Here is a 24,997-nt window from a genome sequence, read left to right as displayed (position 1 = left end):
TCATTAAAAGTGTGTCTCCCGCATTATTGGTAGTACCTTCACACTCGCTTTAAATGGATGTACTTTATCCTATTGTGAGCCTCGTGTCTTTTGCGAAAGTAACATCCATATACAATATAAAACCTACTATTTCCATTAATTTTCCTTTCACTCATAAAATAGTTATCATATTTTATGTCACAGCCCAAATCATGCTATTACATGGAGTAATTTATACTCCATCAATGGATTAATGAAACAAAATTTGTGAGGATATAGTGTAAAGATAGTCGTGGGCTTGCTTTTGACCAACTTCTCTTTTTTACATCACTAAACCCAAAATCAATGTCTAAATTTAGGCATTGCTTTTTTTATAGTTTAGCCCGAATCATACAATTACATGGAGTAATTTATACTACTCCCTCCGTCCCATAAAAATTGTCCTGACCGAACACGAGTTTTAAGAAATGTAATGAAAAGTGAATTGAAAAAGTTAGTGCAATGTGGATCCTACTTTTATATATTAGTTTTATAATAAAATATGAGTAGGAATGAGTTAGCGGAATATGAAGTCCACTACCTAAAATGGTAAAAAATGAAATGAGATAAATTTTGTGGGACGTACCAAAATGAAAAAATGGGACAATCTTTGTGGGACGGAAGGAGTATTTACTATCAATGGATCAAGGAAACAAAATTTGTAAGATCGGACATAGTGTAAAGATCGTCGTCGGCTTGCTTTTGACCAACTTTTTTTAACGTCACTAAATCCAAAATCAATCTCTAAGTTTAGGCATTGCATTTTTAATATTTTAGCCCGAATCATATTTTGATAAAACCTAAATTATATTGTACCAAAAAATAATCTTTATTTATCATCTATTTCCATAAATTGGGTCTTGTAAAGAATTGGGCTTATATTCAACAACAGATTTGTTGGGCTTAGTGGTGACAAAGATTCTTACCTCATTCAATTCCAGTGGCTAAACCAAATTGAAGGAGTAGAGAAAGAGGGCTTATCGACGAGAATTCTTCACCTAAGAAACAATTGAAATTTTCACAAATGAGTGCAGGTAATTGATGATTCATGTTAGGGTTTATCTGAAATTGTTAATGTTTGAACCAAAGTTATTACCCTAACTTTGTATAGACCTCAAAAGAATTGTGTATTGTCAATGTGGAACTAGCAAAAGATTGATTTTTTTTCCCTTTCTTGTTAAATTGTTATTGTTTTGATGATTCCCTTTTGGTAGTTAGGATGATTTCTAGGTTGATCTAATCCAAAAAAAAAAAAAACTGAATCTTGCATAGATTGTTATGTTATTTCATCAGTTTCATGATTAGATATGGATGAACTCAATTGGGAAATGTTGATGCTCTGAAAAAAACTGAAACTTGCATAGATTGTTATGTTATTTCATCAGTTTCATAATTAGATATGGATGGACTCAATTGGGAAATGTTGATGCTCTGAAAAAAAAGGAATCTTTTCGATGGAATTATCGATTATCGATGTTTGTTGTTGTAGGAGGAGCATTTGGTGGAAACAGAGGAGCAAGACCAGTGCCACCAGAAAAGGGTGTTTTCCCTTTGGATCATATGCATTTATGTGATCTGGTACATGTGTAGAATTGTGTAAGCTGTTTTAGGCTTGATTCATTTGAAGAAGCTTTGTTAACTATGGTTTGTTTGAGGTTGATTGGTGTAGGAAAAGAAAGACTATATCAACTGTCTCAAGTTTGAGGGCCATAAATCTGAAAAATGCAGACACTTCTCCAAGAAGTATCTTGAGTGTCGTATGGAGAAGTAAGTAGCTGGAATAGCTCAGTTGGTTAGAGCGTGTGGCTGTTAACCACAAGGTCGGAGGTTCAAGCCCTCCTTCTAGCGATTTTTATTTTTATTTTTATTTTATTTGTCATAATTTGATTTTTATTTTATTTGTCATAATTTGATTTTTTGTGCTTGCAAAAAAATTATGGTTATTTTTTATATACACAATTTGCTCTTATAAAGATTCGACTTTGAGGATCACAAATCAATATAATAAGAGTCCGAGTAATTAGGATCACAAAAATAAATAAGGAATCATTATTTATCTTCTTTAATATAAAGAACTTACTGAAGATATTTTTCATATATGAAAAAATTTTCACCTTTATTTTTTTTTAATCTCTAAAATATGCATTTTTGCTCAAAAGATGTGATTGAAATAAAGTATGAGAAAATAAAAATAACTGAATTGCAAAATGGGAATTCATCAGATTATTGAGAGTCTGAGGATCATAGAAAAGAAATCCATGGAATCATTCCACAAATTAAAGCAATTAACATATCAATTTCATCAAGTAAAAAATGGATTTTCGACATTCAAACCAATTCATCAAGTAAAAAAACAAAAGGAAAATGAGTCCCATTTCCTTTTATTACAAAGGGATTGTGCAAATTGGTCCTCAAACAAATCATAAAGCGTTCAACAAATTTACATACTTAGAAGTCGCTAGAAAGTGATGCATGGTCATCGTGCATGAACACATTGTTGTAGACCATCCCGGCTAGGCCGCCACCGATGAGTGGCCCGATCCAGTAGATCCAGTTCCCATCGTAGTCACCGCTCGCCACAGCCGGGCCGAAGGACCTGGCTGGGTTCATGGATCCGCCTGAGAACGGGCCCGCCGCCAAAATGTTGGCCCCCACAATGAACCCAATCGCAATTGGTGCGACAGTGCCCACTGAGCCCTTCCTGGGATCGACCGCAGTGGCATACACTGTGTACACCAATGCGAATGTAATGATTACCTCCATCACGAGTCCCTGGAAGGCTGCGACTCCAGCACCCAATCCGTGAGTCGGGATCTCCTGCACCATATTTTTTAATTTGGATTATAAAATATGTTAGTTGTACAATCAAAGTCTATCCTCTCACCTATTAGTACATTTTAAGGGTCCAAAACTGAAATCACATGGAACAAGGGCAAAATTGGAATTTCAAATTATGTGATCTAGGTTATAAAAATGAGTTACTTGGTGAAATTACACTTACATAACCGCCGGTAACGATGGAGAGCACAAAACAGGCGATAATTGAGCCCAAGAGCTGAGCGATCGAATAGAACATTCCGGTGAGGATGGTGATATGGCCGCCGACGGCCAGTCCAAAGGTGACGGCAGGGTTGACGTGGCCACCGGAGATGTTGGCTCCAACCGAAACTGCGACGAAGAGAGCGAATGCGTGCGCGATCGCGATCGCCACCAGCCCCGCCGGGTTGAGAGCGGCGCCCGAAGTCACACTGTCTATTTAAAAAACGTCAAATCACCAAATCGGAATCGGAATCCTACATGTGCTTGCATGCATGATTCTAGCTCTTGGCAGCGGCCGACACAAATTTTAATATTCAATATTTTTGTATAAATTATTATACAAAAGTCCATATCATTAACAAAATATATCATATGAAATTCTTTTCTTACTATTTTTTTGAATGCAAAATATATATACAGTGCCATAAAAAAATTGTCTTTACCAAAATAAATAAATAAATAAATTTTGTGTCCACCCCTAATTCTAGGGTCTAAATGACTAATTCACATAATCATAGAGAGAAACGTGGAGGTGTGACAAAACTAACTGAAAGCAATGGCGGAACCGACGCCGGCGAAGACGAAGAGCATGGTGGAGATGAACTCAGCGACGTACGCCTTAATTGAGGCTAAGCTGAATGAGTCATCGAATCGGCCGAAAGCGATTCCCGGCATTTTTTTCCTGTGAAGGAGAAGGAGAAAAAGAACTAAGGGAGAATGAAATAATGGAATGTTTTTTTTAGGTGCAAAAGACACTTTCTATGCCACATTTATAGACTAAGAATTCCACATATTGTTTAATTATAATTTTTAATTCAGTTTGATGATGAGTGAGTAGTTGGATCACATACTAATTAATTATTTTTGGTGAAATGATAAAGCGATATCATAAGTGTGACTATAACTTGGTCAATTTTTATATTGTACTTCATTATGTAATTTAGTTGTAGTATCTCACGATTTAACAGCAATATTCTCATTGAATTTAATTTGGATATTTCATTTATTAATAGTTGTCATTTGTAATTATAGTCAAAGATGAATAGTCTCCATCACTTGGTTTAAGGATCACAAACACATAAGTGCATCCTCCGCCACACATCTCACAATTCACATCCCATAATTAAAGCAATTTCAAAACAAAACTTTAAGCATTTTCGAATCTTATAGTAAATTAAAATCAACAAAAATGTCTAAATGTATTAGCTAAAATACTAACTAATCATGATTTAATTTTTTTAATTCGGTTTTTTAACATTTCCAACTTTGGGCCACATAGTGCGCCGACCAACAAAACAAATCTATGCTTTTTTTTTGTTTCATTTTCCACTTTATTTTTATTATTTTTATTAGCAAAATAAATGTGTGTGGATTACGAATTTGATATTAATATTGGCGTTGATTACTGGTCCGAATTAAGAAATGCTACTATTAAATGGAGATAACTGATGAGGTACGTGTTATAGTTTCATAATTACTTGTTCTTTTCACCAAAAAAAGTTTGTTTTTTTATCATGATAAATATAGAGGACATTTCGCTATCAAATGTTAGGGGGCAAATGCATAGCATAATTATGAAAAGATAATGATTTTTTTAGAAGAAAAATAGAGAAATAATTGTTGGATAACTAAACCCTAATGTCAAAATGGTCGGTGTAAAATAATTGCGATAAATTATACTCCAATAACAAGGGTAGTGATAAAATGCAAACTCATATATTGTACAAACTCCAAACTTTTTAACACAGTATCAACATAACGTCAATACAATGTCAACATAGTGTAAAATTTCAAGATTTTGATGTCAACACAATTTCAACGCAGCATCAACCGCTGACATTGTGTTGATATTTTTTGTTGCTATTATTTTATCATCCGTTGATGTTTTCTAGCGGTCCAGATCAAAGTTTGGAGTTTGTACAATATTTAGAGATTGCATTTGATCACATTCCCCAATAATAAACTAATGTAACCCAAAAATAATTGCATTCAACATGTTACATGTATAATCACTACACTTTCGTGGTCTTATAGTAATAAATATCAGGCTACATATTTATTCAAGAGGTGAATTACTGGAAATTCAAACTAGGGTAAATTTACTTGGTAACAGTAAAATCTCAAAGGTGAATGGATCAATCTTTTTGCATGTTTTAGGGGAAAGGAAGTCTAGCACAGCAGCGGTAATAGCCATTATCAAATTTACCCCTTTCAGATAGATGAGCTTCGCTTACACGATAATCGCCCCATTCCTTGTTACGATACCGTTTTAAAATGGCGTTTGCATCGAACGGTTTCTCCTTCATCGTCGTTCTGGGAGCCAAAGAAAAAAGGATCAAAGTAAACTCTCAGTATGTCGAAGATCCAACCCGTATGTTTGCCAGACGCGAAGAATGTAATAACGGATATAAATACAGAAGTCGCACCTGAAACGTGTACTCATAAGGGTGACATGCAACTGCATCAAAGGAGAAGATTGTAGATGAACATTATGTACTTGAATGAGTAGTTGAAGTATCAAAGATAAAGAAAGGTACCTTCAGATTTTCCTTATTATACCCAACGACCAAGCCAGCGTGAACAAACGCATCCTTGATGGCATCTAAGAACGTTCAGAAAAGCCAAAAACAATCAATCAAGTAATCTAAAGTCTAAACATAATTAAACGTCACTAAGTGGTGAATATTTGGAGTCAAAGTAAGACAAGAAACAGATGATATGGATACCGTAAGCACACAAGAGTCGTTCCTTGCCACCAATTACTTCTACAGGAGCGTAAACAAGATATGGCTTGTCCTCAGAGTCTCTAAAGCAGTCCTGCAACATATATGGAATCAAAATTTAATTGAGAAACCAGACAACAGTGACTACTCTAAAAAGGATAGTAGTACTATTTAATAGAGTCACCAACCAACAAATGTGTTTGTGATTGAATTGAAGGTTTAATGAAGATGAAACCTTACCACTCCCTTAAGTCTGATGACAAGTGGCCGGTTTTCTAAAGCATCCTTTACAATTGATGAGGCACTCTATGAGGCAGAAAAAACACACTGAATATACAAAACAGTGGGTCAAATCAGTTGGTTAGAAAGATTTCACCTGCATAGCCTCTGTAGCTGCTTTAAACTGCTCCTCATTCGATAACTCCAGCATGAGAACAGTAGTAGTTTAGCAAATATGGACTCGTCAATTCCTGAGTCTGCATGTAAAAGATGATTTGATAATGTGGAAGAAGACATACAGGACGAAACAATTGAAGCATTCTGAGTAGACTCATTAGTTTCGATAATTTCCACCTCAAAAGCCAAACAAGTTGTATTGAATTAAACCAAGCTCCCACCCCTTTCTTCTCTCTTTTTGTACGGGAAGGGTGCTAGGAGTTAATAATTCTCAATCAACAGATAAAATAATCATTTTACCAGCAGCTGCGTCTTTAAGTACTTCAATTTTAAAATTGACAAGCCCCTTAAGTAGTTCAGGATAAATAGCCAAAGGAAGTGATACGAAGTGGGTAAATTTAGGTTGTCGACTATTAACAGCCTGTTCAAGAAAAAAAACACATGTTAGCTACTTACCGTAATGTCAATACAAAATTGTGGTAGAATCCTAGTAGAGCAAAATAGAACGAACCTGCGGTCCTCTTGAATTGTAAATTTGTTGTAGCATTGGCGGAGCCGGCGGCTGTGCAGCAAACGAAGGTCCAGCCTATACAATCATAATAAGTCCAAAATGGATCAGTATGAGTTAAATTTAATAAGAAAGTGCAGGCTTATGATGATCAAGATGACAAAGAAAAAGTGGTTTCAGTCTCTGTAAACATAGCTCATTTTCTATTTCTTCTCCTAAAATAAAAAGATATTCTTCACTTTTTTATATAATGAAAACAGACATAAATATACATTGTCCAATAAGCTCATTTTCTATTTCTTCTCCTAAAATACATTCTTAAAGCACTCAAAAGCCATCCTTATTATCTCAAAAATCTTGCAGTTATCGAATCTTTCGATACAGAGTTTCTTTAGTTTATGCAATCTCCTTCTAATTTTGACAATATGGTAGAAATATAACCTCTTGCTGTTGAGCGACATGCAACTGAAGGGCTGATAAATATTGAATGAAAAGAAGCAGCATCCACTAGTTATTATACATGTGTTTGGCAGCTAAGGTAAGCTCGATTCGTAGAAATATTCTAGACCATCTAAAAAGGATAAAAAGGCAGTAGCAATAGAGATGTGTGCACTCACCCTGACACTAGATTGTGTGCCATGCATATGTCTCTGAACTGGGGTGAAGCTCTTAGCATTTGGATCCAATTTAAACTCCTGAAACAATACGAAGACGAGCAAGAGAGTTAGCAAAAGACAAATAATGACACAAAATATAATCAAAGTTTCCAATCATGTAGTTCACCTTGGCATGTGGATTAAGTGTTGACATCTTTGAAGACAGCGAAGCAACAGATGGACTAGGATCCGATACACGGCCAGCAGAAGTTGAAGTACCTCCGCGATCAGAAGTGGATGATGATGCAGAGCTACTGGTCCGGTACCCTTGCACTTAAACGTTATGGATTAAATGCAGTAGCATAGGCAGATCACATCCTCCACGAAATAATCCAACACATACAGAATCAAGTATACATTTCAAAAACAGTCCACTTCATTTGATTACTTACTCAAATCGATAAGAATATTCGTACAGAATTCAGATCGTCATGCATCATCTACGGTACACACACATACAGATTCAATATACTGAAGGAGTGTACGGTTTGCAAGAATGTATCCGGGATTAAATTTGTAGTGTGTTTGGTTCTTGAGATTCAACCCCACAACTCAATCCTAGATGAATAATCATGGGATAATTAGTCATAGCTAACTCATATGACTAAAATAATCTCGCAACTCAATCCTAGATTGTATCTTGGTACTATTATTTTATCTCGGAAACCGAACACCACCTAAAATCATTCCGATCAAGCTACAATTCAATTATGTAACGGTGAATAACTACTTTTATTTAATGAAAACAAATAATCGAAACAGAAAAAAAAAACAAAAAAAAAACAAAACAAAAAAAAAAACAAAAATATTACCCTCGCGATCAGGCTGAGTAGGCACTGCTCTATAAGTTGGCCTCACATTTTGCAGATTTTTCCGATCATTCACATTTCCACTACCGCTTCCAGCATCCATATTCAACTCACAGCTAAAACAATGCCAAAAAACTTAGGCTTTTATCGCAAAGTAAATCACTAATAGTAAGATAATGCAATTAATTCATGATTAAGCCGCAATTAACGAACCTGGAATTCCAGCAAGGGCTTCGATTTTGCGAAGTGTTTGCAGACTTGCAGTGTAACGAGCTGGAATTTGAGTCTGACGGAATATTGAAATAGAATATTTATCTAAATATAAATTCGAATATGATCATAGGATATGATTAATTAATTTTTAGTATACCTTAATTCCTTAACAAGCTATCATTTCCCGACTACCGGCGGCGGCGGTATATATATACTCCACTTTCTTTCCTTTTTGGGATAAAATAATTAATCAAGGTCATAATTGTTTTGCCATCAGATTCGTTAAATATAGACTAAAGTTTAAATTGGATCATTTACATGTACTTTAAAAAAAATTGTCTTTTACATTAAATTTGTTATTTTTTGGTTTCAAACATGATTTGTCTAACTAATGTAAAGGACTAATTGGACTTTAGTCTTAAAAATAACATACTCCAATATAAGGTTTTTGATTGCTTATAACGAACTTGTTTCAACATTATCAGAGAGTGAATTGAGCTAAATATTTTACTCGAGATTAATTTTGTCCAAATATAAAATGCCAAAAGCCAAGAAATTCATAAACTAAGACTAATTTTAGATGTTATTATCTCAAGATTAAATAACAACCTCATCTACCGAATCGAATAATATTCATAAGACTTGGGTTGTTCGGTTTGCAAGATTGTATCTCGTGATTAAATATGTAGTGTACTTGGTTCATGAGATTGAATCCAACAACTCAATTCTAGATAGATAATCATGTGATAACTAGTCATAGTAACACCACCTTAATAAATTGGATAGATTTAGTATATTTAGGTGACCCTTGATTCTTTAGACAAAATAATAGTGAGATACGAAATAATGTCCAAAAAAAGACCTTAAGATTTTTCGCCTCTAACAAGTTATAATCATGAAATAATGTCTAAAATATATTTTTCTCCCTCCGCTCACCAAAAATAATCTCATTTCTAAATATGAAAAATTTCTCTAATATTTTACCCACTTTTTGGATCAATCTCTCTTTACTTAATTATTTTTTCCCCTTTCTCTAACTTTACCAATTTTTCATTGAAACTCGTACCGTCTACAAATAAGACTACTTTTTTATGGACCGAGGGAGTGTATAAAGACGACATTTTGTGGTCTTATAATTGCTATGAAATATCGCTACAGACACATAGCAGCAAATTGTAGAGGGATATCAGGCTACATATATATTCAAGAGGTGAATTACTGGAAATTCAAGCAGATAAAGTTGCATTACAAACTATGGTCAATTTTCTTGGTAATGGTAAAATCTCAAAGGTGAATAGATCAATCTTTTTGCACGTTTTCTGGGAAAGGAATTGAAGCACAGCAATGGTAGTAGCCATTCTCATCGAATGCAAACCTTTGAGAAAGATGAGCTTCGCTTATACAATACTCGCCCCATTCCTCGTTACCATACAGATCAAAAATGCCTCTTGCATCAAACGGGTCCACCCTTGCACTTCTCGTCTTCCTGAGAGCCAAAGAAAAGGATCAAAGTAAAACAGATGTCAAAGATTCAACCCATATGCATAGAGGAGGACATAAATACAGAAGCTGCACCTTTTCCTGTGACGCGCATTCATAAGGGTGGCATGCAACTGCATCAAAGGAGAAGATTATAGGTGAACAATGAAAATCATGTACTTGAATGATAGTAACATATATGCAGAAAGAGTATTTAAATGTATTTAAAGGTGTACCTTCAGCTGTCCGGCATCATTCCCAACGACCAAGCCAGCATCAACAAATGCATCGGTGATGACTTCTAAGAACGCTCAGGAAAGCCAAAAACAATTAATCAAGTAATCTAAAGTCTAAACATAATAAAAAGTCACTAAAGAGGTGAATATTTTGAGTCCAAGTAAGACGAGAAACAGCTGATATGGATACTGCAAGCACGCAAAAGTCGTCCCTCGCCACCAATTTCTTCTACAGGTGCATAAAGAACAAACGCCTTGGCCTTAGAGCCTCTCATGCAGTCCTGCAAGATATACGGAATCAAAAATTAATGGAGAAACCAGACCATAGTGACTACTCTAAAAAGGATATTTAAAATATAGTCAAAAACCAACAAATGTGTTTGTGATTGAGTTCATTTATATGTATCCGTAGTTTGGGCAAAAAACATTATAATGCAAAGATACAGCCACCGCTAATACTAAGCTGCATATTATGTTTTTGTTGAATATGAGATCTATAAAACAATGGTCCATAGTCCATACATAACATAATATGTTCTAATGAAGATGATACCTTACCAGTCCCTTAAGTCTAATCGAAAGTGGCCGGTTCTCTAAAGCATCCATTACTTTTGATGAGACGCTCTAGAAGGAAGAAAAAGAACACTTGTGAACAGACGAAACTGTGGGTCAAATCAGTTGGTTAAAAAATTTCACCTGCAAAACCTCTGTAGCTGATTTAACCCGCTCCTTATTCCATAACTTCAGCATGAGAACAGTTAGGTGAAAGGTTGTTGGTTTAATAAAAATGGACTTCTCAATCCCTGAGTCTGCATGTAAAAGATGATCTGAATCATCTGATAATGTGGAAGAAGACATACAGGTCGAAACTATTGAAGCATTCAAAGTAGGCTCATGTAGATTCGATAAATTCCACCACAAAATGAAAAAATTAGAATTAAACCAAGCTCCAACCTCTTGCTTCTCTCTTTTTATATAAGGAGGGTGCTAAGAGTTAATAATTCTCAATGAACAGAATAAATAATCACTTTTACCTATCATTTTAGAAGAACTGGTAGCCTTTGATTCTTTGACAGGGTAACTGACAAGAGGAATGTTCGTTATATTTGCTCTGACATGTGTATCAGCACCAACAGCTTTGACTTCAGCAACTAAAGGTGTTTCAGTTGGGTGTTGGGTGTCGTTTCTCTTTGCTTCCAATTCAGCAGAAACCTTTGGACCTGTAGATTGATTTTCGTCGTCCGTAATTTTATCTTTATCATCAGCTGTTTTTCCAAGTATAGTTTCTTGAAAATTGACAAGTTTGTCAAGTAGTCCAGGATAAATAGCCAAAGGAAGTGAGACAAAGTGAGAATAGTCAAGTTCTCGACTATTAACAGCCTGTTGAATAAAAAAAACACATGTTAGTAAGCTACTTAGCTAAATGTTAATGCAAAAGTTCAACTCCATCCAAGACATGAACATTGTGTTTGATTTATCTCACAACCTCATCAATTACACAAATTAAGGGAAAAAACCCATATTTTTGGAAATAATGAACTAACTAGCAGATGATTTGTGCTTGATAAGAAGTTGAGCCAATCAACCTTGTCAATAATAGCTTGTATCATCTCAGATGCTTGAGTAATACTTTCAGCGGAGTTGCCTTCAAGGACTGCAATGATACACTAATCAGACATCAAATGAAGGGGATAAGACAGGGTTAGCTATTCCGTACATCATTCGCACTAATTGATCACTAAAATATCATGGTGAATCAAGAATCAAGTCTTAAAATAGAAAATCTTTTAACAAAAATTCAGTTATTGAGGTATGAAAAGCTAGGATATACAGGTTGAAAGAAAACAAGACAGCAATCAGAAAACAAAAGATAAGGATATGATGATTAAAAAAGGAATACAAACATTCTTCTGATAAACTTTGAAACAGAAATGAGCAAAATATTTCAGAAACAATAGACTCACGTATTGAATCTTCTTTTCTAGATGATGGAAATATAATTTTAACTCCAGTCTCGACCTCAATTTTCTTCTGAGTGTCTCCCCTGTCCAGAGTGTAAAATAAAAATGATTATAAGTTATTATCGATACAAGCCTCAACGTGCAGTGCCCTACCCCTTCCCTTTGATGAACCGCATTAAGGATGCTCCTATCTGCAAAAATACAGAAGATCAGCTGAAAGACTGAAACAGAATACCCAATTAGAGGACCTAAGGATACACCAGGTCAAATACACAGAGGATTAAGAAAAGGATTGATGAAAGACCTCATATAACAGATAGATAACAAGACAGATAACTGCACTCTCAAATAAAAAATGAAAGTCCTCACATCCATAGATAGTGAATGTTTCTTAGCAGATGTTGAGTTTTCATCCAGTGATTTATCACTCTTTCCACCTTCAGCTATTGAGACAGTCGAAGAAGTAATATGACACACTTCCTCCCCTCGATTTTGTGCCATCACCTTCTCACCATCATCTGATAACATATGAAAATTTTCACATCCTCCACTACATAATCAACACATTCAGAATCAAGTAACCATACCAAAAACAGTCCCCTTCAACTGATTACTTACTCGAATCGATAACAATACTCACGTAGAGATACAGTATACTAAAATCACTCCGATCAAACTACAATTCACTTCTGTAATCGCAAATAACTACTTGTATTTAATGAAATAAATGATCGAAATAGAAAAAAAGCAAAAGCCACAAAAGTATTACCCTCAGAGCGATCAGGCTGAGTAGACACAGCTCTCCATGTTTGCTTGACATTTTGTCGATATTTCCGATCATTCACATTTCCCCTACCACTTCTAGCATCCATATTCAACTCGCAGCTAAAACCATGCCAAAACTTAGGCTTCTGTCACATATTTCCACATAGTGAATTACTAACATTAAGATAATTCAATGAATTCAAAGATTATGCCGCAGTTACCGAACCTGGAAATTCAGGAAGGGCTTCGATTTGGCAGAAGTGTTTGCAGTTTCACGAATTAGAAGGTTCAGTCTGCGATAGATGTTAACATAAAATATTTATCTAAATATAAAATCAGATAAGATCATGAATGATTAATTAATTATATTACCTCAACAGAGACCTACAAGCTATCATTTCTCGACTACCGGCGCGGCGTCGTCGGCGGCGGCGGTAAATATCCTTTCGGAATGAATTAATTAATCTTCCTCACTATTGGGCTTATACAAGCCCATTTTGTCATCTGATTTATGTTGGGCCCATTGAGGCACAGTATAATGTGGATCATTTATACAAGAAGAAGGTGGTATTCGATTTCTCAAATTTGTTTCGATATTGTTGAGATAGAATCTGAGTTAGAAAATTTTACATGAATTAATTTTGTTACAAAATAATGAGACACTTTAATAATGTGTAATTGAGTTGGAATATTTCGATTTATTAGTTTCAGCTCGTCATTCTCTTTTAGTACTAGTATTTTCTTTCGTTTTTCGTAAGGGAAGGCGGCGACGCACCTCACGGGCCCGCGGTGCCCCTGCAGCACCGCGACGCACGAGTGGGACCCGTCGGCCTCCCTGGCCCAGACCCGACTAGTCGAGTCTGCGGACCCGGTGGCCAAAAAGGTCCCGGCGCTGGCCAGGCACATGACGGCGTGCGTGTGCCCGGGCAGCGCCCCGCCGTGCTGCAGCTGGCCGGAGAAACACCCCTTCAGCCAGTAGTGCACGTAGCCGTCCGTGCAGCCGGCGTAGAGCACGCCCCCGTCGGCCGCGAGGGCCAGGGCCTTGGCGGGGGAGTGCTTGGTCGGGAGCGTCACCGTGAGGGAGTGGGAGCGGGGCCCGCTGCTGAGGCCGCCGCGGCGCCACACCCTCACGGTGGCGTCGTCCGAGGCCGTGTAGAGCGCGCCGTCGGCCGCGGCGAGGGCGAGGGCGTTGATGGGCTCGAGGTGGGCCTGGATCGTCTCGATGCATTTGAAATCGGAGATTCTCCACACTTTGACGGTTTTGTCTAGCGACGCCGAGTACAAAACGTCGTCGTTGGTGTTGATTGCTAGCGACGAAATTGGGCCTAAATGCTTCGACTGCAGATAAGTATATAAACTATTAGAGCTAAAATTTAAGGAATTTTATTAGTTAAAATAATGAATGTGACGTTCAATTTACTGTTACCCAAATTTTGACACAGTTTACCATTTTGGTATGTCCCTAAAAATTTGACATACTTCACTTTTACCATTTTTAATAATGGATCACATATTCCACTAACTAATTCCTACTCCACGTCCCACCAACTTTTTCAACTCACTTTCCATTACATTTCTTAAAATTCGTGCCGGATCAAAGTATGTCAAAATTTGGGGGACGGAGGTAGTAATTATTAATGGTGTTCATTCATTGAAAAGAATCCATATGCATGCGATCGCCTCAAATAATTTTGTCACGTTTATTTAGTTAATTAAAAACCAAATTAATTACTCCTAAGGAAAAGTTACCGTCTTATCATGGCCGGAGATATATCCCCGGAGAAAACTCCCGGGCGCGGGGACGGTGGCGATCCGCGCGTGCTTGACGTCCCCTTCGCACGTGCGGCGCCAAACCCTAATTTTGCAATCGGCGTAGGCGGCGAAGACTCTATCGTTGGAGACCTGCAGCGCCACCACCATGCACGCTTTGGTCTTGAGGTGGCCGCACTCGGTGAACTCCGGCATCTTCCATACGCGGACGGTGCTGGCCTGCGAGCCGGTGTATATGAGGCCGTTGGCGGCCGCGATGCAGAGGATCTGGCCGTCCTTTCTGAGCACGGACGAGATGCAGCGGTGGGACGCAGCGTCGGCGTCGAGCTTGGGGGTGGTGAAGGAGAGGCGGGGGGTGGAAGAGTGGGAGTGGTGGTGGAGGGAGGCGGAGCTGAGACGGGGAGGGAGGGCGAGGGTGGGGTCAGAGCGCGGCGCCTCTTTTGAGGAGGCGCTGCGCGGGAATTTTAGGGTTTGCCCTCTCATGAGGAAGGATGGTGGGAAATGAATTGAGGAAACAGTGTCCATTTATAAGGAATGTGTTATGTTATGTTACGTTATGTTATGATTTGTTTGTGTGTGTCGGCTGCTAGCTCGAGAGGCGAAGTTAATAAGGTGGTTGAATAATTGTGTGAGGTATTAATTTACAGTATTGGAGAGCAATAGGTAAGCTCAATGCTACACAATTATGGCACTAAAATCAAGCACAAACAGTAATGCCGACGTTGTATTCTTCAATTGATCCTCTTTTATGATACTGATTTAATAAAAAATTAGTATACATTTGGGAAGTCCAAAAGAATATACTATTATGAAACATCTCCTCCCCCGTCCCATTGAAAATGGCTGACTTTTCTTTTTTTGTTTGTCTGCAATTAAGATGACCTATTAATTAAAATGGAAACACCTTTATCTCTACTTTATTCCCTCTCTCTTACTTTACTCTCTCTCTCTTAACGCACAAAATATAACTGCATAAAATCTTGTGCCGCCTAAGAAAGGGGTTATCTTCCTTTTATCTCTACTTTATTCCCTCTCTCTTACTTTACTTTCTCCTCTTAACGCACAAAATATAACTGCATAAAATCTTGTGCCGCCTAAGAAAGGGGTTATCTTCCTTGGGACGGAGGGAGTACATGATAGGATATGGAGTAGTATAGTAAAAAAGATTGTCACCTTCAAAATTTGCATATAAATGACTGAAATATTAGTTTTATGTATTTTGCAACAAATTGTTGACTTGTTCTAATTTTACAACTAAGAAGGCCGTGGTAAAATATTGTGTCGCTACTTATAATGTGGTATCGGTCATTTTCATTGATATCCAATAATGTTGTGTAAGTAAGCTATAAATTCATGTTAACCAGGAAATATTAATTGTAAAGTCAGAACAAATCAGTAGTGTGATGATTTACAACTATATATTAACGTTCGGGATTTCAAAATTAATAATATCCTTAAAAATAAATATAAACATTTCTAGATTTGACTATCCAATTCTTTTATTTCTACAATTAATATATAATGATAGTATTAGATATTTTGCATCATGAATTTTGCCCGAAATAGATAAATTAGGTATATTTATTTAATAGATGAATAATGAGTAATCACGTGGTCTAAAATATACTCCATTAAATGTGTATGTTCTGTTATAGTGAAAAAATTGTATTATTGGAGCAGTCATTAATAAAAACGTGTGGAAGATCAATAATCCAAATGTATAAACAACTCAAAACTAATTAGCACGTACCACCAATATATGAGAATTAATTTTGGATTGATGTAGCGTAAGCTATAACTAACAACACTCGTACGAAATTAGATAAATTATGGAGGAGTATTTATATATATTTATGAGCCATATATGATCATGAAAGGATGATGTCCACCTTATGTTTTAGGTTTTCAGAAGAGGTAAAATCATTAATTTTCTTTTACGTATAGTTAGACCATTACAAGAACCACGGGCTTTTGCGAGCACTTCTTTGTTCGTTAAATAAGAAAAATTGTTCGAAAATAGTGCTGATTAAATAGTGGTCAAATTTATTTTTCAATTGAGTATGGTTCTATTACATATTTTTGCGGATAAAGAACTACTTGTATATTCAAAATTACAATATGCAGTTTGAAGTTTATATAAATATACATATTTATCATTAATGAGCGCGCAACTTAAGTTAGAACACTTATTGATTACTAGTAGCGCATCGGTTCTCTCGGTTCTAACTGATCGGAACCGAACCGATAATCGATCGATGTCATGCTACCGGAACCGAACCGAATCGATAATCGAAAATTTAACCGAGATTTAATATTTTCGGTTCAGTCATCGGTTAACCGACTAACCGATGACCGAATACCCTGTGCTATAGAACCATACTCAATTGGAGGGAAAATACACTAATTAGTGATTTAGTGCGCTAAAATTTTCGCTTTGCCGCTTAATTACGGTATTGACGATATTAAAACAGCATAAAAGTCAACTCCATTTAAAAGGGGAGCAGTTTCGTAAGTATCTAAAAGTTGAGGGGTGAAAATGAGATTATCCATAAATCAATCATCTTCTTCAATTAAATCACAGAGCATCCGAGTGGAAGTGTCCAGCTGCAGCGGCGAGGCGCACACACAAAGCACGCAGTGAGCGTGAAATGACGACGGGGAGCACAATGCTCGAGAGAGCCCTCTCCATACGGCGGTCGCCTCACGCCACGGACGACGATGGCGCCGGCGACGAGTCGAAGACGCGCAAGCACATGTCAATCGCGATGCGCGCCACCAATTTCCTCACCCGCACCGGATATATATGGCCCGTTCTCATCATCGTCCTGCTGATCGTGATTATCCTCTCCGTCATCATCAATTCGCGCGATTTGGTCTGCATCTCGGCTTCCACCTCCGATCACCTCTCGCGGCTGAGATTTTTCGGCTTCGATGCGCTGGAGTCGGATTTCGGATCCCTAGGTGTTCCTTGGTGTAAGTTGCTATCTATTGAGCATCGATTGCGGGTTCAGAAACCGAATGTTGACTGACCTATTTCCAAATCTTAATTGCGGTGTTTAGGAGAAATAATTCTATGTTTTTAGCAGTTATTGGCTGTAGAAACTGCACGGCATTATCTTTGGGCGTCTTACACTTGGTGGATTATGTTTATGTGAGTTTTTATAGAGTAGATTTGCGTAATTGAGGGCTTGTATTTGTGTTGATTGGATGGATAATCACCTAGTCTTATTGATAAACTCACTCTTCATGTTTTTGGAAGACTGAGATCTCAGAATCTGGCAATCGTAATATTCTTTGTTTGTTGTGAAAGCTTTAGATTTTTTTTGTGTATTTGTGATTTGGGGATTTTATTAGATACCATGTCTTATTATAGTTAGAAAAGTTGTTAAAGCAGTCCTAGTGTTGAATTAGTTAATTCTTTTGTTAATTATGTTCTTTTTAAATTTAGGTGGGACTGTTATGGACAAAATTGTATGGTAGAAGAGTTTAAAATATACTCATTTTTCTTTAGGAATGATCTTGTCTTGCTGATATCTGAAATTGTGATATTAGAGATGTACTCATATAATAGTTCTCCTTGTCAAAAGGCAGATCGAAACATGGAAAAAATGTAGAATGGACATCCAAGGATTTGCTGAATGGACTTGAAGAGTTCATACCAATATATGAAACCCGGCCAATTAAAAACAACATGTACGGAATGGGTTTCGACCACAGTTTCGGACTTTGGTTTGTCACGAGATGGTTGAAGCCAGACTTAATGATTGAAAGTGGCGCCTTTAAAGGGCATTCAACTTGGGTTTTGAGGCAAGCAATGCCTGATATACCCATTGTGTCAATTTCACCTCGTCATCCTGAGAAGTACCTTAAGAAGGGACCTGCTTATGTTGATGGAAATTGCACATATTTTGCTGGAAAAGAATTTGTAGATTTTGGAAGCATGGATTGGGGAAAATTGATGAGAAAATATGGGATCAAAGACCGCACTCGGGTTCTCATCTTTTTTGATGACCACCAAAATGAACTGAAGAGGTAAGATGTAGTACTAGTAGTCCCTTAACAGCACGGTTATTGTGAATGTTAGAATTGTGTAGCGGCAATTAAAAGATCAGCCATATCAATTCTATTAACTCTTTCTATTTTATGCAACTTGTTGATGAGCAGATTAAAGCAAGCACTGAAAGCTGGTTTCAAGCATCTAATTTTTGAAGACAACTATGATACTGGAACTGGAGACCATTACTCACTCAGACAGATATGCGATCAATTTTATATAAGAGGTATGTTTTCTTTCTGTTACAGCTTAATGATTTTGACCAAAGCTTATGCCTTTATTCTAGTGAGCTGGCTGTTCCATTAATTGACAAAGAAATAAGGTAGGTATAAAGCCTTTCTAGATCAGGATAGGACTTTGATAGAGTATCAGCGAATATCAAGTGATTAATATTGACTTCTCAAAACCTTCCACTGTGGCTGAATACTTAGATGTAATTATTATTCTTTAATGCAGCCTCTATATAATTGTTTTTATATGGTGTTGCAGAGCCAGTACCAATATATGATAATACCTTTTTGTCCTGCCATTGTGAAAACTTATACTAGGAATTCGAATTCGAATATATATAAAAGAAAAGTTTATATAGATTGACTGTTTCTCAAAAACAAAAGAGATTGACCTAAAAAGTTCACTCCATTCGATCCTAATTCTGGCTTCCTCCTGGGAGTACGTAGTTTTAGTTAACTGAGCCAATGGTGCCACAGCAGCAAAAGTGCAAAACAAATGTGATGGCTGTATCTTATTTACTGTTCATGCTATTTGCCTAATACGGAGTAATATTTTCGTTTTCTATTCTTTTGAACCAAGGTTCAGTGATAGTTCTGTTGGCATGAATTTTGCGCTGTTACATAAATGTTTAATGCAAGTTTTATCTGTTTCACCCCACATTTTTATGTGAAGAAATTGTGAAGTTATACATGTGAGCAAAAATGTACTTAAAGGAATAAAGGGTGACAGCTAAATGTCTGTTTGCATTTTGTAACTGGCTGTGTTTTTGTTCAATTGCCTACTTTTGATGATCAGTTAGATCTTCCTATCAAACATGTGCTTTTTAGCTTATGAGCTGTCCATGCTATTGCAGGTGGTGGGCATAGCTGCTTCAAAGAAAGTGATGAAGCTAGAATAAGATTCCGGAGGAGGAAATTCTGGGAGAAAGCAGTTGACATAGAGGAGCTATGCGGACCAGGAGAGGCGTGGTGGGGCGTGAGGGGGGAGATGCGCGATGATTTCAATCACAGCAACAGGGCAATTACATATGGCGAGCATTTCAAAAATAGCAGATTTGTTGAGTCAGTTCTGGATGTTTACTGGGAGCTACCCCCAGTGGCTGGCCCTTCACTTACGCATCAGACTAGATATGATCCAGCACGAACTACCACCCCTATTGTAGAAGACGGTAGACACAGTTTGTTCCGGAAGCTCGGCTTGTCACAGCTCGATCCCTCTGTATTTAATGGATACACACAAATGGTATATGTTCAGGTATCTAAACCTGAATCATAATCTCTTGGACACAGTAGGTTTTCTGCAGTTGTAACTTTGAACTTGTTAATATCCATCACCATTTTCCCCACCAGTACTTCCACAATCATTTGGTGCTAGGTGTTTGTTTCTCGTACTGATAGTATCGAAAAATGTAATTTTGTGCTCGTCTCTCGTTCATCGGAATTACCATTATTGCCCCTGAACCTCACACATCACTGTTGCTTTCATTAATCTTCTAGACTCTAGTAGTTTTGAAATAGGTATCTATGCTTACATATGTAGTAGGTTATAAATGTAATTTAGCCCTTATTTGAATGAAATTTTGTCATTGAATGAATATGATCCGACCAAAAGTAGTTCTAATATTTCCAGTCAGATACGGCAGCTGAAGATATTATTAGTTCTAAAGAAAAGGGTCCCATTTTTTACCTAGAGGGTGAAATTTTCACTACTCGACGACATTAGTACAATTCTTGTCGGAATTTAGATGGGAGAATCATAATCACAAATAGTGATTAATATTGAATTTATCTTGGTTAAGCAACTTAAAAGATGGGAATCAGTGAGATCAACACTTCAAATTTATGAAGACTTAATTTACATACAATTTTGGAAAAAGACACTAGTGGTACACATTAGTGGCAAAATATTTGGAATGGTCTCCAATTTAGTCTTAGTACTTCCTTACACGACACACTACAAATCTACCAATAAGGTTAAAGAGGTAAAAAAGATAGAAAACCCTTAGAAATTCCGATATTTTCAGTTTTCCTCATTGCTCTCTGCCCTAATTCTGACTCTTGGACTTTTGCATGGTTCTTGGAGCTGCAAAATGAGAGAGAAAATCAATATGTGCATATTTCAATTTTGTAAGATGATAATAGTATGCTGATCAAATATGTTCTGCTTTCGAAGGCCATACCTAACCCGATTGCATCAGAGCCCTTCATGATCCTCAGCCTCCTGCACGAATCCGTGAACATCCTGCAATCGGAACCCAACATAAACATTTTAGCCAAACATGATTCCAGACATCTGTTATCGAGTGTTTGAATGAAGAAGGAAATTGAGACTCACTCCCACGGAACATCACCAACGAGCATCCAATCACCATCCTTATCCTCATAAGTCAGCACGTATTCAGAGCCGTGGAGGAGATCCATCAAGTGGCTCTCGCTGAGGTGTTCCTTCGCTGCTAACCCCTGCCCACATTGTCCTGTAAAAACACGTCTAACTATTAGCAAATGAAAGAACAGTGTGTGCTCGTTCTATACACACCATACCTATGGTGAAACAGCTAAACATCTTCTCAAGGGCAGACGAAATCTCCGCATAGCTGCAGTAAGTCTTGAGATCGATCTTCCTCAGGTAAGGAGCGCCATCCATGCTGACCTTAACGTACAGGCAGCCCGGACCCGACTTCCCAGCAACATCGTCCTTCTTGGGCGTGTTTGTGGCTAGGGTGTTCTTTCGAAAAGATCGAATTGGTGGCCATCCTACTACCTGTGCCCTATCATACATAAATTAAAAGGCATCACTTTAATTGTTCAACTACATGGATATATAGTAGTAATATATTCGATTATGACGCAGGAGAATCTGATTTCTTGAAATAAATTCTCCATATCCAATACATATATACATCTGAAATCCAATCAAAGCCCCAAAACTAGATCAAATTATGCTCAAGGGCATCCACAGAAACACAAACAACACATATTTCCAAAGCAAAAATTCCAATATTCCTTTTTCCAGACATTCATCAGCTACAAGAGCACAAAACCAAACCTTATCATGGCCCCAAACAGCTAAATCACCATCCACACATTTCCACATTAAAATATCTCAAAATATTAAATAAATTAATTCATAAAAAAAAAACAATTTCTGAGCTCCAAAATTGAAGAACAAGAGACATGCATGATGATGAAAATGAACTCACTTTGAAGCAGGGGCAGTGATGGAAGCTTCATTCTTCCTCTCCTCAACAGCCTTCACAGCAGGAATCTCCTCCTTCAAATTGGAATCACTTTTTCCCCCAAAATCAGCCGCGGATCCGCCGTGAATCGACAATCCCCATTTCCCAGCGCCATTTATAGCATCGGAGAATCCCCTCTTCGCGCCGGAGACGAAGCTTTTCACGCACACGCTCTCGTCCTTCAATTCCTTCCCAAAGAGGGAAACCCCAATTCCGATTCCGCCCTTCCTCTCCGGCGCCTCCGACCCCGGCAATCCCAGCCGCAGCTCGGTCTCTTTGAGGTTGAAAACGCCAATTTTCTCGGCATTCAACGAAGGAGTCACCCCCTCCGCCTCCGCCGCCGGCGCCGCTGCCATTTTAAAGGATAATTTCTCCGATTGCAGAGGCTCCGATAGCCCTATGTAGTCGTGCTCTTGAGGTATAGACATCAATAGAAATTCTCAAATTTTCGAGAAATTAACGAAAGTAATGTGGAATTGAGGCGAACGAGTGTTTGAGAGAGTGAGCTAGAGAGATATGGAGTTGGAGAGAGAGAGAATTGTTCTTGTTTGGTAGGGAGAGAGGTCTGGTTTTTGTTGAAGCAGAAAAGAAGCTTCTTTGGCCTTTCTGAAGCCTTTTTCGATTTTTTTTTTCATGGTTTTAAATTTTAATCATGGATCATAAATGTTTTGTGGGAATAAATAATTTGTTTTACTATAATAGAGCATTTACTCCACCCATGCATTTATTTGAACTATACCTATACTCTGAAAATTAAAATTCTCCTATATCTCTAGTCTTACTATTTTTGTCCACTACTCCCTCCGTGTCCACGATTAAGAGTCTCATTTATAAACAATGCAGATTTTAAGAAATGTTAAGAAAAGTGGGTGGAAGAAAATTAGTGGAATATGAGTCTCACTTGTATATATTAGTTTTTAATGATGTGTGAGTGGAATGAGTTAATGGAATGTGGAGGTCTCTTTACCATTTATGATAATTATGAACCAGGACTCTTATTCGTGGACGGACAAAAATGAAAAAACGGGACTCTTAAAGTGAGAGAGAGAAAAAAAATAAAGTAGAGAAAAATGCATTTTTCATTTTTAGTAATGGGACGGAGGAAGTACCTTTTACATCTATAAACTAGACATTACAACGTGGGTCATCTTTCATTCTTAGTTGTGACAAACCATTTTTCATTTTTCATTTTTCATTCTTAGTTGTGACAAACCAAAAAAAGAAAGTGGGTCATCTTTAATGGGACGGAGGAAGTACCTTTTACATCTATAAACTAGACATTACAACGTTGCAGGGCTTTCGACACGATGTGCTCTCACATCTATATATGTTATCGATTACGACTATGCTTATAAGAGACTCTCAACGACAGTGTGAAGTCATGAGCTCAACGTAGTCAAATTTGCAAGATAAAGTACACACTCCCTATTTTACTCTTTCATCTTGTGTCAAATAGAACAATATCACATAACAAGGGATAAAATGGTACTCCTGGTTAATTAGTTTTCATATTTAGCTTTTTAACTTGATTAACTAGTTGGATTAACACAAACGCTTAATATTATAAATAAAAAATTTAATCCGATAAAATAACTTATAGTATATCAGATTAATGGAATAAGAATATAAGAATTTATTAAAGAAATACTCCCTCTGTCTCATTAGAAATGAAATGTTTTCCTTTTTGGTTTGTCCCATTAAAAATGAAACGTTCCTATAAATGGAAACAATACTCCCTCTATTTTTCCTTCTTTTTTACTACTTTACCCTCTCTTCATTAACTTACAAAATAATACTACATAGATTCCTATGTCGAAAAGCAAATGTTGCATATTTAGTGGAACGGAGGGAGTTGTAAATAAGAGAGGGGATAGATAGTGGGCCCAAAGAGGGGAGACATGATAATGTGTTTTGCAACCTTTTTCCAATCCGGCAAAATACTAAACTCACCCGACAACCCCACCATAGTCCTTTTTTTCTGATCATTATCATTATATTTTTCTCATTATATATAAATTAATTACTCTAATTTAAAGCTAAACCTGCGCCTGGCGAGAACCGCGCAGGTTAGCGGAAAAATGCCAAACCGCACGGCTTCAACGATAGAGAAAGGAAAAAGCAGAAAACGATTAATCGGTAAATACAATTCCATCTATATATTAATTTGGCAAAACAATGGCGCTGTCAAAAATATATTCGAATCTGAGCAGAATCTTTGCAAAATTGCTGTAAGATTTTCATGAGATTCGAGCACCCTGCGACAAACATTCACACCATCTTAATTCATCCATCCAAATCATTTATTTTTTCAATTTTCTTATAATGTTTTTTCTCGAATGTAATTTGTCCGAAAAAACTGAAGTTTGTTCAAGTTTTGAAAAATCATGAAATTTCTACTCATTCTCAATGCTCCAATGACAAAATATACGGTTGTTTGCGTGTAATTAATGATCTTTTCCAACTTCACAATATCACTTGTTTATAGAGTACAATTAAGCCTAATACTTTTGCCATATCATAATTAAAAATCAATTCAAATTTTAAGATTTTTTCACTAATTTTTTAAAATTGTTGGACTAACCAAAATTTGGCCAAACTTATTTTTTTGATAATTTTTTCTTTTTTAATAATATTTGTAGTAGTAAGGAGTACTCCCTCCGTCCGTCATTAGGAGTCTCATTTATGAGTGGCGGATTTTAAAAAATGTTAAGAAAAGTGGGTGAAAAAAAATTTAGTGGAATAAGGATCTCACTTATATTATAGTTTTAAATGAAATGTGAGTGGAATGAGTTAGTGGAAGGTGAGACCATATTATCATTTATGGGAAAAGTGAACCTGGACTCTTATTCGCGGACGGACTAAAACAGAAAAACAGGACTCCTATTCGCGGACGGAGAGAGCACT

General features: G+C 37.0%; 8 protein-coding genes and 1 non-coding gene across 13 annotated transcripts; 3 read left to right on the top strand and 6 right to left on the bottom strand.

Annotated features, from left to right (window-relative positions):
- The first annotated feature begins 938 nt into the window (after positions 1-938).
- On the top strand, positions 939-1,789 carry LOC125203414 (cytochrome c oxidase assembly protein COX19-like). Its single transcript, XM_048101749.1, has 3 exons — positions 939-1,052; positions 1,508-1,596; positions 1,688-1,789. Exons 1-3 carry the CDS (start codon positions 1,043-1,045, stop codon positions 1,787-1,789), a joined length of 201 nt encoding a protein of 66 aa, XP_047957706.1. The 5' UTR covers positions 939-1,042.
- Positions 1,790-1,792: 3 nt separating this feature from the next.
- Positions 1,793-1,866, top strand: TRNAN-GUU. The gene has a single exon. It is a non-coding gene; the product is annotated as a tRNA-Asn (tRNA).
- A 396-nt stretch (positions 1,867-2,262) lies between these two features.
- Positions 2,263-3,779, bottom strand: LOC125208013 (aquaporin TIP2-1-like). Its single transcript, XM_048107551.1, has 3 exons — positions 3,606-3,779; positions 3,020-3,270; positions 2,263-2,835 (listed from the first exon to the last, which is right to left on the bottom strand). Exons 1-3 carry the CDS (start codon positions 3,730-3,732, stop codon positions 2,467-2,469), a joined length of 747 nt encoding a protein of 248 aa, XP_047963508.1. The 5' UTR covers positions 3,733-3,779; the 3' UTR covers positions 2,263-2,466.
- Positions 3,780-5,210: 1,431 nt separating this feature from the next.
- On the bottom strand, positions 5,211-5,883 carry LOC125206919. The gene is made up of 4 exons (XM_048106133.1): positions 5,784-5,883; positions 5,595-5,659; positions 5,484-5,515; positions 5,211-5,370 (listed from the first exon to the last, which is right to left on the bottom strand). Exons 1-4 carry the CDS (start codon positions 5,881-5,883, stop codon positions 5,211-5,213), a joined length of 357 nt encoding a protein of 118 aa, XP_047962090.1.
- LOC125204687 (polyadenylate-binding protein-interacting protein 4-like) lies at positions 5,784-8,451 on the bottom strand. The gene is made up of 9 exons (XM_048103393.1): positions 8,363-8,451; positions 8,153-8,265; positions 7,468-7,613; positions 7,302-7,379; positions 6,688-6,762; positions 6,477-6,597; positions 6,157-6,256; positions 6,021-6,086; positions 5,784-5,874 (listed from the first exon to the last, which is right to left on the bottom strand). Exons 2-8 carry the CDS (start codon positions 8,250-8,252, stop codon positions 6,068-6,070), a joined length of 639 nt encoding a protein of 212 aa, XP_047959350.1. The 5' UTR covers positions 8,253-8,265; positions 8,363-8,451; the 3' UTR covers positions 5,784-5,874; positions 6,021-6,067.
- Positions 8,452-9,562: 1,111 nt separating this feature from the next.
- On the bottom strand, positions 9,563-13,298 carry LOC125203800. Of its 4 annotated transcripts, none has more exons than XM_048102250.1 (14): positions 13,176-13,298; positions 13,030-13,096; positions 12,808-12,949; positions 12,408-12,556; positions 12,192-12,229; positions 12,042-12,121; positions 11,664-11,731; positions 11,112-11,457; positions 10,774-10,886; positions 10,636-10,701; positions 10,268-10,358; positions 10,078-10,142; positions 9,938-9,975; positions 9,563-9,848 (listed from the first exon to the last, which is right to left on the bottom strand). In XM_048102250.1, exons 1-14 carry the CDS (start codon positions 13,199-13,201, stop codon positions 9,662-9,664), a joined length of 1,476 nt encoding a protein of 491 aa, XP_047958207.1. In that variant the 5' UTR covers positions 13,202-13,298; the 3' UTR covers positions 9,563-9,661. The 4 variants fall into 4 exon arrangements, with proteins under 4 accessions (XP_047958207.1, XP_047958209.1, XP_047958208.1 ...); XM_048102252.1 differs by having other exon boundaries at positions 11,664-11,744; positions 12,097-12,121; XM_048102251.1 differs by having other exon boundaries at positions 12,808-12,946.
- A 50-nt stretch (positions 13,299-13,348) lies between these two features.
- LOC125206918 (protein JINGUBANG-like) lies at positions 13,349-15,098 on the bottom strand. The gene is made up of 3 exons (XM_048106132.1): positions 14,553-15,098; positions 13,536-14,141; positions 13,349-13,414 (listed from the first exon to the last, which is right to left on the bottom strand). The coding sequence occupies exons 1-3, from the start codon at positions 15,096-15,098 to the stop codon at positions 13,349-13,351; spliced, it is 1,218 nt and encodes a 405-aa protein (XP_047962089.1).
- A 2,067-nt stretch (positions 15,099-17,165) lies between these two features.
- LOC125203776 lies at positions 17,166-20,346 on the top strand. Of its 2 annotated transcripts, none has more exons than XM_048102218.1 (4): positions 17,166-17,546; positions 18,161-18,605; positions 18,738-18,853; positions 19,712-20,346. In XM_048102218.1, the coding sequence occupies exons 1-4, from the start codon at positions 17,222-17,224 to the stop codon at positions 20,131-20,133; spliced, it is 1,308 nt and encodes a 435-aa protein (XP_047958175.1). In that variant the 5' UTR covers positions 17,166-17,221; the 3' UTR covers positions 20,134-20,346. The 2 variants fall into 2 exon arrangements, with proteins under 2 accessions (XP_047958175.1, XP_047958176.1); XM_048102219.1 differs by having other exon boundaries at positions 17,245-17,546; positions 18,165-18,605.
- Positions 20,347-20,678: 332 nt separating this feature from the next.
- On the bottom strand, positions 20,679-22,701 carry LOC125208231 (auxin-responsive protein IAA21-like). The gene is made up of 5 exons (XM_048107812.1): positions 22,058-22,701; positions 21,399-21,625; positions 21,193-21,331; positions 21,038-21,099; positions 20,679-20,940 (listed from the first exon to the last, which is right to left on the bottom strand). The coding sequence occupies exons 1-5, from the start codon at positions 22,519-22,521 to the stop codon at positions 20,903-20,905; spliced, it is 930 nt and encodes a 309-aa protein (XP_047963769.1). The 5' UTR covers positions 22,522-22,701; the 3' UTR covers positions 20,679-20,902.
- Between the last annotated feature and the right edge of the window lie 2,296 nt (positions 22,702-24,997).

This window comes from Salvia hispanica, chromosome 2, assembly GCF_023119035.1.
Source record: "Salvia hispanica cultivar TCC Black 2014 chromosome 2, UniMelb_Shisp_WGS_1.0, whole genome shotgun sequence".
NCBI lineage: Eukaryota > Viridiplantae > Streptophyta > Magnoliopsida > Lamiales > Lamiaceae > Salvia > Salvia hispanica.
Note: the sequence above shows the minus strand (reverse complement) of the source record. Positions and strands in the feature narration are given on the sequence as shown.